Consider the following 13,853-nt stretch of genomic DNA (forward strand, 5'->3'; position numbering starts at 1 on the left):
GCCCCATCCAACCCCTGATCCTTTCTGACTGCCCCCCCAGGACCCTGGCCCCCGTTCAATCCCCCTGTTCCCTGCCCTCTGACCCGCCACCCCCAAACTCCCCTACCCTCTCTCCCCAACACCCCCTCCCTGCCCCCTTACCACGCTGCCTGGACCTGGCTGGGCCGGGACAGGAGTCGCACGGCCGGAGCCAGAGGATGCGGCGGGAGCCCGGCGGCCGGAGCCAGGTGGGGCTCGTGGCTGGCTGGGTGGAGCCAGGGAGGGCTGCGGCCAGAGCTGGAGCCGGGCAGCCGGGGCCGCCGCCACGCCCAGACCCGCGCTGCCGGAGCCCAGCCCCCTGGCAAAACAGCAGGGGCGGCTGGAGCCACGGGGCCAGGCCGGGCCAGAGGTGGGGGGCCGTGTCCAGAGCCGGGCATCCCGGTAGGTGGGGGCACGGCAGGGCCGGGGGGGGTGCGGCCGGAGCCGGGTGGCCGGGGGGGGCGGGGGCGGGGAGGGTCGCGGCCGGGGAGGCGGGGACAGGCCGCAGCCGGGGACCGGCTGGGGCACGGGGACCCCCCTAGTTTCCTACCTCAGCATTGTCTTCGTCTTCCTGGGCCGGGGAAGCCTGCTTGCTTCTCAGCCCTCCCAGGCTTCCTGTGCGAACAGCTGATTCGCGGGAAGCCGTGGGGGAGGAGAAGCAAGGAGGCGCGTTCATGGCAGGAGGTGGAGGCAGAGCTGAGGTGAGCTGGGCGGCAGCAGGGAGGGAGTGCTTGTTAAATTTATATACCCTTTTAGAACCAGTTTGTCCCACGGGGAACAACCGGTTCTAAAGGGGGCTTCTAAATTTAACAACCGGTTCGCGCGATCCGGTGCGAACCGGCTGCAGCTCACCACTGCATGTTCCTCTTCCTAACAGACCAGATTGATTAGTTCAAAGGCTGGAGGCAGGTGGGAATGTTCCACCCCAATCATTTTTCAACAGAAAATGCTGTTGCCACAAAACTGAAACTTTTCTCAGGGAAATATCCATTTTTGTCATCTCCCCCAACCCCCCAGTTTTCCAACAGGAAAGACTCAGTGAAATAGCTCATTTTGGCTTCAGTCAACTCAAAACAAAACATTTTGAGGGAGCCAAATTGGACGGTTTCATTTGGTGCCAGTTCAGCAGTGATCTGTGTCCCTGGTGTGTCCGCGGTGCCCTCCCTGTTAAAAATTTGCACCTTATTCCCAGTCAGTGGTCCCCAACCTTTTCGTCTGGCAGGCGCCAGACGAAGGACCATGGCAGCGGTGGAGCATCCGCCGAAATGCCGCCGAATTTTGGCGGAGACACCTCTCGATGACGTCACTTGTCAGCGGCATACGGCGTCATCGAGAGGCGTCGCCGCCAAAATGCTGCAGAAATTCAGGGACGACGCCTCTCAATGATGCCGCATGTCAGCAGCAAGCGGCGTCATCGAGAGGCATCGCCGCTGAAATGCCGCAGAAATTCAGCGGCATTTTGGCGGATGCTCCACCACCAGCCAGGACGCGGGTGCCGCGTTGGGGACCCCTGGTCTAGCTTCAATTTCCAACCATTGGTTATGTTAGACCTTTCTCTGCTAGATAGATGAGCTCATTGTTAAATATTTGTTCCTCATGTCGGTACTTACAGACTGTGACCAGGTCACTTCTGAAGATAAATCAATTGAGCTCCTGGAGTCTAGCACTATAATGCGTCTCTTAAGAGCTGGGCTCCTGGCTGGATTACATCTCCCGTGATGCACAAGTAATGATGGAGGGCAAATTAACAAGGCACAGCATGAGGGACCTGAACTACAACTCCCATGAGGCACTGCAGGAGTTCAAGAAGATGCAGCTGAACATGGAGCTGACCTGATATAAAATGTGCCGACTGTCCCGGACAGGAATAGTTCAGAGTCCAATATTCCCCATGTGACATTGAAGTCTATATAATTTTATAAAAATATGCTAATGAGTGAATATAGTGTAACTGGAATATGCTTCATGCAAAAGGTCTCTTGTAAGGTAGCATTACAAAGCTTATAATCTACTGAGTGTCATCATCCCATTTGTTTAAATGTACCACTCTTGTATCTGAAACTAGAAATATGAAATATAACTCTGAGGGCCTATTGTAATTATGCAAAGTGTGGGCCATTAATGGTGGTTTGGAATCTTGATGGCTCCCATTAACCAGGACAATTGTCTGCAGATGGGTGTGTTTTACCTGTAAGTCTCCCTGTATACCTGAGTGTTGGCAAGTGGGCAAAGAAGTTGTTTCCGAAATGTCGGGTCCGCCTAGCTGAGAGCCAATAACAGCCAGACAGGGATAAGGAAAAGTTGCTTTATTCTGCAGAAGAAAGGAGAGTTTTGCACCTTGGTACAAAGGCTCTACTGGATACAAAAAGCCAAGGATCCTTTATACACACCTACAAGCAAGCTTCAGCCGTATTATCATTTAATTGGTGGTTAACAAACTCATGCAGGAACAGTATTCTTGCAATAGTGCCAGCAAAAACTAGTTTGGGACCGGTTTCAACAGCCTTGAGGCTGCCAAGGGAAGACACTTCAAAAGTTCAGGCTGCTGTGTACGGGGGGGGTGTCGGTTTTCCCATAATGGCTGCTGGCTGCCATAAAGGCTACCAGCTGCTCGGGTTCAACCGTCGCCTGTTACAAAGTCTTGCAGTGACGTGATCATGTCACCTGAACTGGAATCTATCTTTAACCTGGTGTCTTTCCATTGAGAAGGAGGGATGGGAACCCAGAGAGGGACAAAGGATTCCCGCCTTGTGCAAAAGATATATAGAGGGGTGGAAGAGAACAATGGGGAGGAGCCATCATGAAGAATCCCCTGGCTACCACCTGAGCTGGAACAAGAGCTGTACCAGGGGAAAGGATTGTGCCCAGGCCTGGAAGGTGTCCAGTCAGAGGAAAAAACTCACTGAAGCATCTCCGAGGGTGAGATTATCTGTATTCAGTTTGATTAGACAGAGATTTGTGCATTTTATTTTAGTTTGCTTGGTGACTTACTTTGTTCTGTCTGTTACTACTTGGAACCACTTAAATCCTACTTTCTGTATTTACCGCATTGTCCCGAGTATAGGCCGCACTTTTTTCCCCTAATTTAAGTCTTTAAACTAGGGGTGCGGCCTATAAGCGGGATCTTGCAAAAAAAAAAAAACCAATAAAAATACTTTCAATCCCAGCCGCGGCGGGGAATCAGAGCCCTTTAAATCCCAGCCGCGGCCGGGAATCAGAGCGCTCTGGGCTGCCCGCCGCGGCGGGGAGCCCAGAGCGCTTTCAATCCCAGCCGCGGCGGGGAATCAGAGCGCTCCGGGCTGCCCGCCGCGGCGGGGAGCCCAGGGCCCTTTAAATCCCACCCGCGGCCGGGAATCAGAGCGCTCCGGGCTGCCCGCCGCGACGGGGAACCCAGAGCCCTTTAAATCCCAGCTGCGGCCGGGACTCAGAGCGCTCTGGGCTGCCCGCCGTGGCGGGGAGCCCAGAGCGCTTTAAATCCCAGCCACGGCGGGGAATCAGAGGGCTCCGGGCTGCCCGCCGCGGCGGGGAGCCCAGAGCCCTTTAAATCCCAGCCGCGGCCGGGACTCAGAGCGCTCTGGGCTGCCCGCCGCGGCGGGGAGCCCAAAGCCCTTTAAATCTCAGCCGCGGCGGGGAATCAGAGTCCCAGGTTTTCTGTGGCTCCACCCAAGTCACCTACATTCAGACCCATTCCAGGGTAGCAGAAACAAGTCCAAACAAAAGTCCAAATTAATAATTCTTCTGCCCTCTTGGGCTACCGTTCTCTTCTCTACTTAAAAATCCTGTCTCAGGGCTCCCTCCCACAGGAGCCTACATTACTCCCGCTGTGAATTTCCCTCTGTAGAAAAGTCCTGCCTTCCCCCAGTCTCTCCCTAGATCTTGCCCCCATTTTTTCCAGGGCCCACCACGGGTACCAATCCTGTCCCTCTGGCCTTCCTTAGTCTGCCTACCCCAGGCCTTTCCCAGGGAGGGAACTCCTTACCTCCTCTCTCATGGGTCTTCCCTCCACAACTGAGCTCCCTCAGTTAACTTATTAGGCCTTGCTCTGCCTCTTCTGGCCAGGAGGCAGTTAATTAATCAGCCACCCTACAGATGCAGAGCATGACTAACTGGAGTGTTTGTGCCTTATCTTGCAGGTGATGGGGATTAAGCCCCATCGCACCAATCTAATCCAGGTTTTTAAACTATAATTTGAAAATATGAATTTTTTGGTGAGTTTGCACACAGCCTAATATTTTAGTGAGAAAAATAGGCCTTTACAAATTGCATGTGTATATTTTCTTTAAGTTAAAAAAAGTTAAAAATTTAATTTTTTTAAAATAGCACCAAACTTTAAGGGTGCGGCTTATAATCAGGAGCGGCCTATACTCGGAACAATACGGTAATAAAATCACTTTTTACTTATTGATTAACTCAGGGTGTGTATTAATACCTGGGGGAGCAAACAACTGTGCATCTCTCTCTATCAGTGTTATAGAAGGCGAACAATTTCTGAGTTTACCCTGCATAAGCTTTATACAGGGTAAAATGGATTTATCTGGGTTTAGACCCCATTGGGAGTTGGGCATCTGAGTGTTAAAGGCTGGAACACTTCTGTCAGCTGCTTTTAGTTAAGTCTGCAGCTTTGGGGCAAGTAATTCAGATTGTGGGTCTGTGTTGGAGCAGACAGGCGTGTCTGGCTCAGCAAGACAGGGTGCTGGGGTCCCGAGCTGGCAGGGAAAACAGGGGCAGAAGTAGTCTTGGCACTTGGGGTGGCAGCTCCCAAGGGGGTTTCTGTGATCCAACCCATCACACCCCCAACTCGGGAGGAAGAGGAGAAATACTGACACGTCTCATGGCAAGGAGGGTGCAAAGCAATGGCCAGGTGGAAAGGTCCCAGTGGTTTGGAGGAACTGTTGGGGATGTCTCAGAGGGCTGGATTTTGACTCAACGTAAGATGGAAAATCTTGGTTAAAGTTGACACTGGCTCATTGAAAATAGCCACTGTGACTAAACCACTGTTTCCAGCTGTCTGATGTTCCCATTTCTGATCAGGCCCGGGTACCGTGGGAGCCTGCCAGGCAGTGGAGAATCGGGCCCGCTCAAGGCTGAACTGAGCCGGGAGCTTGCTTGTTTGCTAAGGGCTTGGCTACACTTGCAAGTTACTGCGCAATCAAGGAGCCCCGGGTGCCCTAATTCACTCCCCGTCCACACTGGCAAGATACGTAGAGAGCTCTGACTCCGCGGCTACAGCGCTGCTGGTTCTCCACCTCGGCGAGAGGAATAACGTTTGCTGCACCTTGGTACAACGCCCGGGCGTCAGTGTGAACGAGCTGTTGCGTTACTGCGCTCTGATCGGCCTCTGGAAACGTCCCATAATCCCCTTAAGTCAAGTGGCCGCTCTTGTTGTTTTGAACTCCTGTAGGAACGTGGAAATGCCCTTTCAGAGCTCTGTTTCTGGCAGCTGGCATGCAAGCATTAGTGTGGGATGCTGTGTGAGAGAGAGAGGCGGTGGGGAGGGGAGGCCTGCTGCCGTCTGAACTTACAAGACAGCATGTGGACATGCTCTCAGCCCCCCCAAACCCACTCTCTCTCCCCCCACATGCACACAACACACTCCCTGTCACACTCCACCCACCTCCCATTGAAAAGCACATTGCAGTCAGTTGCATGCTGGGATAGCTGCCCATAATGCACCGCTCCCAATGCGGCTGCAAGTGCCGCAAATGTGGCCACGCCAGTGTGCTTGAAGCAGTCAGTGTGGGCAGACTGCAGCACTTTCCCTGCTGCGCTCTCCGAAGGCGGGTTTAACTCACAGCGCTCTACATCTGCAAGTGGAGCCAAGCCCTAAGAAATTACCCAGTGATGGCCTGAACCAAATGCCGCGCACTCATATCCTTGTTCCTTCTACCCATCCACCCCCCGCATCTGCCCCGGCTGGTTAATTTCACTCGCTTCTTTGTAGCCCTGCAACGACTAAAACCAAAGGTACAAAAATCTAGTGTCGCCTTACTGGGAATCGAAGCCTGGAAATCCAGAGCCGTTTCTGAAGCCACCTGGCATAACAAGGCTCTGGTTAGGGCCAGGACAGGGGGAGTGGGGAAATTAACCCCCCGACCCCCAAAGGTCTGGAATAGCCCCCCCCCCTCCAATGTGTCAGGGAAACACAGGGAGAATTACAAGGAAAAGAGCTTTTAAAAAAAGAAAATCCTTTGACAAGCTACAGGGGGGCATGGAGAATGGGATTTCCAACTGGGGGGCCCTAGGAGGGGGCTGGCTGGCTCAGGGCATGGGGCATGAGACATGGGGCCTTTCCCCTCTAGGGGGTGCTGGCTCCCACCTGCTCCCGGGGCAGGGACTGGCTGGCTTGGGGGTAGGCGGTCTGAGAATCATCCCCCCATTGGCGGGGGGTGTCTGTGGGCAGCGGGCTGTCACAGATAGGGGGATCTGGTCTCTCTGACCCATGTTAGTCCCCCAGCTCACCCCTGCCCACACACACACAGACAGGGTGAGGGACAGCTGAGGAGGCCCAAGGGGCTGGGTTCCCACCAAACCCCAGCCCCCACCCGATGGTGCCAAGCCGGGGCAAGGGAGCTGTTTCAGAACCCCCCACCACACACCCAGCTTCTGGAGTCCTGTGATTTTCAGTTAACAAGGCAGGTTCTAGCCCTTGGGGTGGCCCGGAAATGCCTGAAACCGTGACCCTGAAAAATTTGGACAAAAAGAAACCAAAGAATCTGAAGGCAAATAAAAAAGATCTGAAAACTGATGTATCTGTAAAAACTTGGGCTTTTTAAGCAAATCTCCAGTGTTTTTTACACCTGATTCGTGATTTTGGAAGAGCTGGGGTTGGCCCTGCTAAAGTACTCTGTGTTATTGTTTATTAGGTGTATTACGGTAGTGCTGGTAGCACTACCATGATACACCTCATCATGCTAGGGACTGTACATTATTTATTAGAAGTATTACGGTAGCACAGAGGGCAGATGCCAGCCGGGGTCGGGGGATGTGGTAGGAGGCACCATGCTGCAGGGGCCAGATGGGGACCTCGGTAGGGGGTGCCATGCTGCAGGGGCGCAGGGGGGGGGGGCTCAGCAGGCGGTGCTGGAATGAGGCCAGAGGGGGGATCAGTAGGGGGCGCTGGGCTGCAGAGGGCAGGGGGCTCAGTAGGGGGCACTATATTGCAGGGGGCAGATGGGGGGCTCGGTAGTGGGTGCCATGCTGCAGGGGGCAGATGGGGGCTCAGTAGGGAGCAGCATGCACAGGGGCAGAGGGGGGCTTGGTTGGGGGCACTGTGCTGCAAGGGGCAGAGGTGGGCTCTCCCCCCAAGTGAGAAGAAATGCTGGATCTGCAAGATGTTCGGTCCACCCACCCCAGGGCAGCCAGCCACAAAGGCAGGAAGAGAACCCAGGCATCCTGAGCCCCAGTGCCCCCTTTCCAAGTCCACCCGCTCCTGCTGACGCCAGCGGTGCAGAGCCGGCCGTGCGCAGCACCTGGGCAAACCAAGGCAACAAAACGGCTCCAGTAAAAAACTCTGTGAAGGTTCCACGTGTACTGATGGTTGGTGGCTTGAAAGCGCCACCATTTCACCCCTGCCCCGCGCATGATTGCGGTGCCCCCTGGGTGGGGCTGGGGACTGGCATTTGGGGGGCTGGGCACTATGGGGCACAGGGGTGACTGGAGGTGGTGGGGAGAGCACAGGATGGAGGCATGGCAGGGTTACACCTGCTCCCTCCCCGTAACCTCAGGAAGTTTTGGCCAAATCCACGACCCCCCCAGGACCTCCTCTTCGCCCAGGCTGGCCCATGTGGTGTTAGCCCAGGACAGCGACGGTCACGCGGTGACACCTGGGCAGGACAGAGATGTGGCCAAGGTGTCTCCTGGCTTAGCCAGGGCGGAGTCGAGGGCTCCTGGCTGTGCCTGCGCCGGGCGGTACAGCCCCTCCGAGCGGCCTGGGGGGGAAGCCAAGCAGGGATTGACTCAGGCAGAGACCCTGCTCCTACCTCCTGCAGTGGGAATGGGGGAGGGGGGCAAGCCAGGCCGCAGCACAGAGCCTGGGTAGCTCACGCGAGGCAGGGCCAGGCTGGGTCAGTCCGTGGCTGGGAGACCAGCAAGGGGAAACCCCAGGGGTTGCGCAGGGGGATTGTACTGGGGGAACATGTTCCCCTGGCAGTCAGTGCTTACCCCAGTGCCCCAGGGCAGCGCTAGGAGCGCTGTGCTGCAGGGGGTGCTGTGCTGCAGGGGGCGCTGGGGGCACTAGGGGGCGCTGGGCTGCAGGGGGTGCTGGGGGCACTAGGGAGCGCTGTGCTGCAGGGGGCGCTGTGCTGCAGGGGGCGCTGGGGCACTAGGGGGCGCTGAGCTGCAGCGGCTGCTTGGGGCACTAGGGGGCGCTGAGCTGCAGGGGGCGCTGGGGGCACTAGGGGGCGCTGAGCTGCAGGGGGCGCTGGGGGCACTAGGGGGCGCTGAGCTGCAGGGGGTGCTGGGGGCACTAGGGGGCGCTGAGCTGCAGGGGGTGCTGGGGGCACTAGGGGCGCTGAGCTGCAGGTGGTGCTGGGGGCACTAGGGGGCGCTGAGCTGCAAGGGCACTGGGAGCACTGAGCTGCGGGGGGGGGGTTGGGGGACACTAGGGGACATCACTCACCTGCCCTCCCCCTCAGATACCAGCTCAGGGCGGCGGCTCCCAGAGCAGCCAGCACGCAGCCGGCGAGGACGCCCAGGGACCCGGCCTGGCCTCTGGCCTGGGGATCTGCAAATGAGCAGAGACAGAGTGAGCCATGGGCCCCACCTGCAACTATCCCCCCCTCCCCCCCTCCCCTTGGCCCCGGGCCAGCAGCCCCAGCTCCCCATGAGTCTGCCCTGCAGCTAAATTCCCTCTTCCCCTCCCCCTCTGAGCCCCCCAGAACTTCCCACCTTCCCCTCCCTCTTTGAATCCCCCACAACCTCCCCCCTTCCCTTCCCCCCTCTTAGCCCCCAGAACACCCATCTTCCTCTCCCCCTCAGAGCCCCAGAACCTCCTCTCTGCCTATCCATGCCTCCCCAAACTGCCCCGCTGCCTTTCTGCCCCCAGCTCCCCTGCCCCCCCTTCCATAGAGGGTGCTCCATTCCCACTACACCCCCCCCCACAGACACACACACTCACCCCAGGTGATCCTCAGCGGGGCGCCCCCCAGGCTGACATGTCTCACCACACACACGTGCTCCCCCAGCCCCAGCTCGATGGACACTCGGATCTGGAAGGAGGGGTCTCCATTGGGCCGGATCCCGCTGGTCCTCTGTTCCCTTAGGGCCCCCCGGTCCCCCTGCTCCCAGGTCACCTCGATGTCACGGGGGTAGAACCCTGTCACGTGGCACAGGAGGCGACGAGGCCGGCCCCGGGTTCCTTGCACGAGGGATACGTGCACCGTGGGCTGGGCTGAGGGGACAGAAAGGGTTAAAGATCACGGGGGCTGCGGGTTGGGAGTGAGGGGCACCGGCAGAGCTGGGGATGGGGGGCAGGGCTGGGCTAGCAGGCAGCTGTGGATCGGGAGTCAGGGGCACCGGCAGAGCTGGGGATGGGGGGCAGGACTTGGCTAGCAGGGGGCTGTGGATCGGGAGTGAGGGGCACCGGCAGAGCTGGGGATGGGGGGCAGGGCTGGGCTAGCAGGGGGCTGTGGATCGGGAGTGAGGGGCACCGGCAGAGCTGGGGATGGGGGGCAGGGCTGGGCTAGCAGGGGGCTGTGGATGGGGAGTGAGGGGCACCGGCAGAGCTGGGGATGGAGGGCAGGGCTGGGCTAGCAGGGGGCTGTGGGTCAGGAGTGAGGGGCACCGGCAGAGCTGGGGATGGGGGGCAGGGCTGGGCTAGCAGGGGGCTGTGGGTCGGGAGTGAGGGGCACCGGCAGAGCTGGGGATGGGGGGCAGGGCTGGGCTAGCAGGCGGCTGTGGATTGGGAGTGAGGGGCACCGGCAGAGCTGGGGATGGGGGCAGGGCTGGGCTAGCAGGGAGTTGTGGATTGGGAGTGAGGGGCACCAGCAGAGCTGCCACCTGTCGTCTGCATGGTGAATGGCGCCGTGATCCGGATGAAGGTCCCGCACTGCTGCGGCGTGTGGGCGTTGATCCCGGCCAGCGTCTCCCTCTCGCGGTTCCAGCGCTCGGCCACACGCCAGGCCGCCGGGTGCACTGAGAACCAGCGGTTCTGGTCCCCGTGGTACTGCAGCACGTCCTCCCCGTTCAGGGCGTACCTGGTAACGGCTCGGACGGCGCCGCTGGCTTCGTCCAGCTCACAGCTCTGCACGACCTGCATGTAGTAGGGCTCTGGGGGCGGAGCGGCCACGTGAGTGACCCAGCAGGGAGCTGCCACCAGGGGGCAGAGTGGGGCGAAGTTCTCCCAGGGATGGAACCCAGGAGTCCTGGCTCCCAGCTCCCCCCTTGCTCTAACCACTAGACCCCCCTCTCCTCCCAGGGCTGTATAGAGAACCTAGGAGTCCTGGCTCCCAGCCCCCCCTTCCAACCCTGAAACCCCACTTACCTTCCAGAGCTGGGGATAGAGATCCCAGCTCCCCTGCACCCCACTTGAACCACTAGGTACCACAGAAATCACTCCCCTCTGGTGTCCTGCCCCTAGCTCCCTCCCACTGCACGTGCCCCCTTTCCTGGGCCGAGCTAACGGAGTGCCAGGGCCCGAGGACTCACCGGCCTTTGGGGAGCTGGTGTTCACCACCCGCACCAGGGCCTGGTACTCGGTCTCCACCCAGGGGTCCCAGAACATGCACCGGGCGGTGCTGACGCTCCAGAACTGGTGGGTCTCCTGGTCGCCCTGCATGTAGCCGTTGCGCGGCATCATCCTCCGGCTGCTGCTGTCGTAGGCCGAGAGCGCCAGGCCGTTCACCTGCAGCAGGCTCTGGCGCTTGGGCAGCCCGGGGGCCGCCCGCGGCAAAATGATCTGGGAGTGGGTGAAGCGGTGAACCCCTGCGGGAAGGAGAGAGAGACTGGGATGGAGATGGGACCCAGGCATCCGGGGCAGCCACCCGAGGGGGCTCTGCAGCACCCAGTCCTGGGGGAGAGAGATTGGGATGGGACCCAGGCATCCGGGACAGCCACCCAAGGGGGCTCTGCAGCACCCAGTCCTGGGGTAGAGAGACTGGGATGGGGATGGGACCCAGGCATCCGGGGGAGCGAACAGCGGTCACTTACCAGCTGAGACGACCGAGCAGAGAAACAAGAGCCAGGCAGAGACCAGAGCGGGATGGGCCCCCCCAGGAGCCATCAGGGAAGAGGGGATGGGATGGCAGCTCTGCGGGGTGAGGGATGGGGCTGGGACCCCCAGGGCTGGAGAGACCAGGGCCGCCCCCTGCCTGCACCAAGCTCTCTGCCGCTGTGACAGGAAACACCTGCGAGGAAACCCAGGCCCACAAACCGACATGGATCCACCCGTCCAGCCCCTCCCTGCCAGAGAGGGGGCGGGGGGTGGGGTGGGGCTGGCATCAGACATTGCTGGGCAGACGGGTTGGGGATGTGTCGTAACAGCATCCGCCTGGTGCCTGGGCTTAGCTCTGCGTGTGGCGGAATGAACCGCAGCATGCCTGCCCCCAGTGCCACTTCTGCCCAGCAGCAGCAGATCGTGCCTGTCAGCTTCCCGGCAGAGGGGAAGCCAGTGGTGGGGAGCTGGGGGGGATTTCCTTAGTGCAGCTGGCTCAGGGACACTGCACGCACCAGGCCTGGGCCAGAGGTGGTCAGAAAGTGCAAGAGGCAAACGCCTCCACCAGGAATCTGAGCCCTTCATGGATGCCCAGTTCCTCAGTAGCAAAGGCCAGATGGTAGTGTGTTAAACCCCAGGTGCTAGTGAATTAAAGCTCCGGATGTTAGTGAATTAAAGCCCCAGAAATGAGTGCATGAAATTCCAGATGTTAGTGCTTTATAGCCCAGAAATTAGTGCATGAAAGCCCCAGATGTTAGAGCATTAAAGCCCCAGATGTTAGAGCATTAAAGCCCCAGATGTTAGCACTCAGGGCCACAAGAGCTTGAACAGAATAGAATCAAACTCTTCACAAAGGACCCATCAACCCACCAGTTTGAGAGCTGCAGAGTGGAAGCCTTTTGTAGCACCCAAGTAAAGGTTTAATGAGTCCTACAACCCCCTAGACAATGCTCCGTCTGCTTGGGCACCAGGTCTGCTAACCGGCTGTTCCCACAGAAGATCTGGGCATTGGCCCCACCGGAAAGTTGGAACTTTGAGAAGTTGCAGGGATTGCTCCCTCAGCTCATGCAGAGAGGAGATTCATATCCCCAGCTCCGACGGGCAGATCTCTGCTTATTGCTCTATCCTCCTGCGAGGCTTTTGTGTTGGACGTAGGGCCGGGTGGGAATCCACCTTCCATCCCGTGAAAACTTTTGTGATTTTGGAATTCCACGAAAAACCCTTCCAAAATTGTTGTGAGAAAGAGCCAGACATGCCCCATCCCAGCCAGGGCACTCCCATGGGAGGCAAGAAACGGCGATTCAAATCACTGCTCTGCCTGATCCGGGACAGCAGGTCTGCCCCATCCTGGCTGAGCCCACTACGCACCAGGCTAGCATGAGGTGGGGCTCTGGCACTCTCTCCTGTTACAGCTGTTCCACATTGTATAGCTGTGTGACGTTCCCCTCTGGTGTTATCTGGACCAGTGATCTGCTAGGTCACTCCAATCCTTGACTCTGGCAGCCAGCCTTACCCTGCTCTGCTGTGGGAACCCCCACTCCTGGGCTGGTCACACACAGCCTCTGGCATGTAAGCTGCTCCTGGGATTGTGCAACCAAATGACACTAGCCAATATCTCCGGTCCCAGAGATAACCCTAGGAACCTCTGAATTGCAGTGCCCAGTTATACCCGCTGGATGCTGCAAGCTTATATAAATTCGTCAATTTAACAAAGAAATTGATATGTACCAGGCTTGTTATCCCAAGGGGAGCCTCTGACATGCTTCAAACCAAACACACTGCTTCAGGTAGAATAAACAAACAGATTATTAACTATAAAGAGAGATTTTAAGTGATTATAAGTCAAAGCACAACAAGTCAGATTTAGTCAAATGAAATAAAAGCAAAACTCATTCTAAGCTGATCCTAACACTGTCAGTGCCCTTATAAACTTAGATGCTTCTCACCACAGGCTGGCTGGTTGCCCTTCAGCCAGGCTCTCCCCTTTCATCAGAGCTGCAGTCGCTTGGTGGTGGTGTCTGTAGGTGGAGGTGGAAGAGAGAGAGCCTGGCAAACATCTCTCCCTTTTATCATGTCCTTTCATCCCTCTTGGCTTTGCCCCCCCCTTCAGAGTCAGGTGAGCATTACCTCATCGCAGTCCCAAACTGACCCAGGGAAGGGGGGTGACTCCCTCCAGAGTCTAACAGATTCTCTTGTTGCTGCCTAGGCCAGTGTCCTTTGTTCCTGTGAGGCTGGGCTGGGTTTGTCCCATACTTGCCCTGATGAGGTGTGAACTGCCCCTCTGCTCTTGGAGAGTTTTTGCCTGAGCTTGCTTTAAGCCAGGAGGATACATTTTCAGCCTCATAACTTTATACATGAAATTATAACCTATAACATTACTATAATATCGCTATAACAACCATGCTCAGTGCATCATGAGCCTTCTGAAGACACCCAACATGACAAACTTTGCACTGGACACCACACAATCATTTCACAAGGATGAACATGGGGGTGCTGGGTGTTGCCCCGAAGTACAGAGCGTCACACCTCCCCTCTTAGTTTACTGCAAGAGGGTTAGTCACTGACTAGCTTGAAGGCAGTTTGTGTTATAGTTCTCTTGGCATCCAGCCATTAAGGCCATGAGGCAGCGTGCCTCAGTTTCCCCATTCTCACACAACAAACCAGGTTTTTTATGGTTTCTCTG

General features: G+C 57.5%; 1 protein-coding gene across 1 annotated transcript; it reads right to left on the reverse strand.

Moving 5' to 3' along the window:
- Positions 1-7,227: 7,227 nt before the first annotated feature.
- Positions 7,228-11,236, reverse strand: LOC123348243 (DLA class II histocompatibility antigen, DR-1 beta chain-like). Its single transcript, XM_044985732.1, has 6 exons — positions 11,164-11,236; positions 10,663-10,938; positions 10,015-10,284; positions 9,134-9,406; positions 8,636-8,740; positions 7,228-7,946 (listed from the first exon to the last, which is right to left on the reverse strand). The coding sequence occupies exons 1-6, from the start codon at positions 11,234-11,236 to the stop codon at positions 7,828-7,830; spliced, it is 1,116 nt and encodes a 371-aa protein (XP_044841667.1). The 3' UTR covers positions 7,228-7,827.
- Between the last annotated feature and the right edge of the window lie 2,617 nt (positions 11,237-13,853).

This window comes from Mauremys mutica, chromosome 13, assembly GCF_020497125.1.
Source record: "Mauremys mutica isolate MM-2020 ecotype Southern chromosome 13, ASM2049712v1, whole genome shotgun sequence".
NCBI lineage: Eukaryota > Metazoa > Chordata > Testudines > Geoemydidae > Mauremys > Mauremys mutica.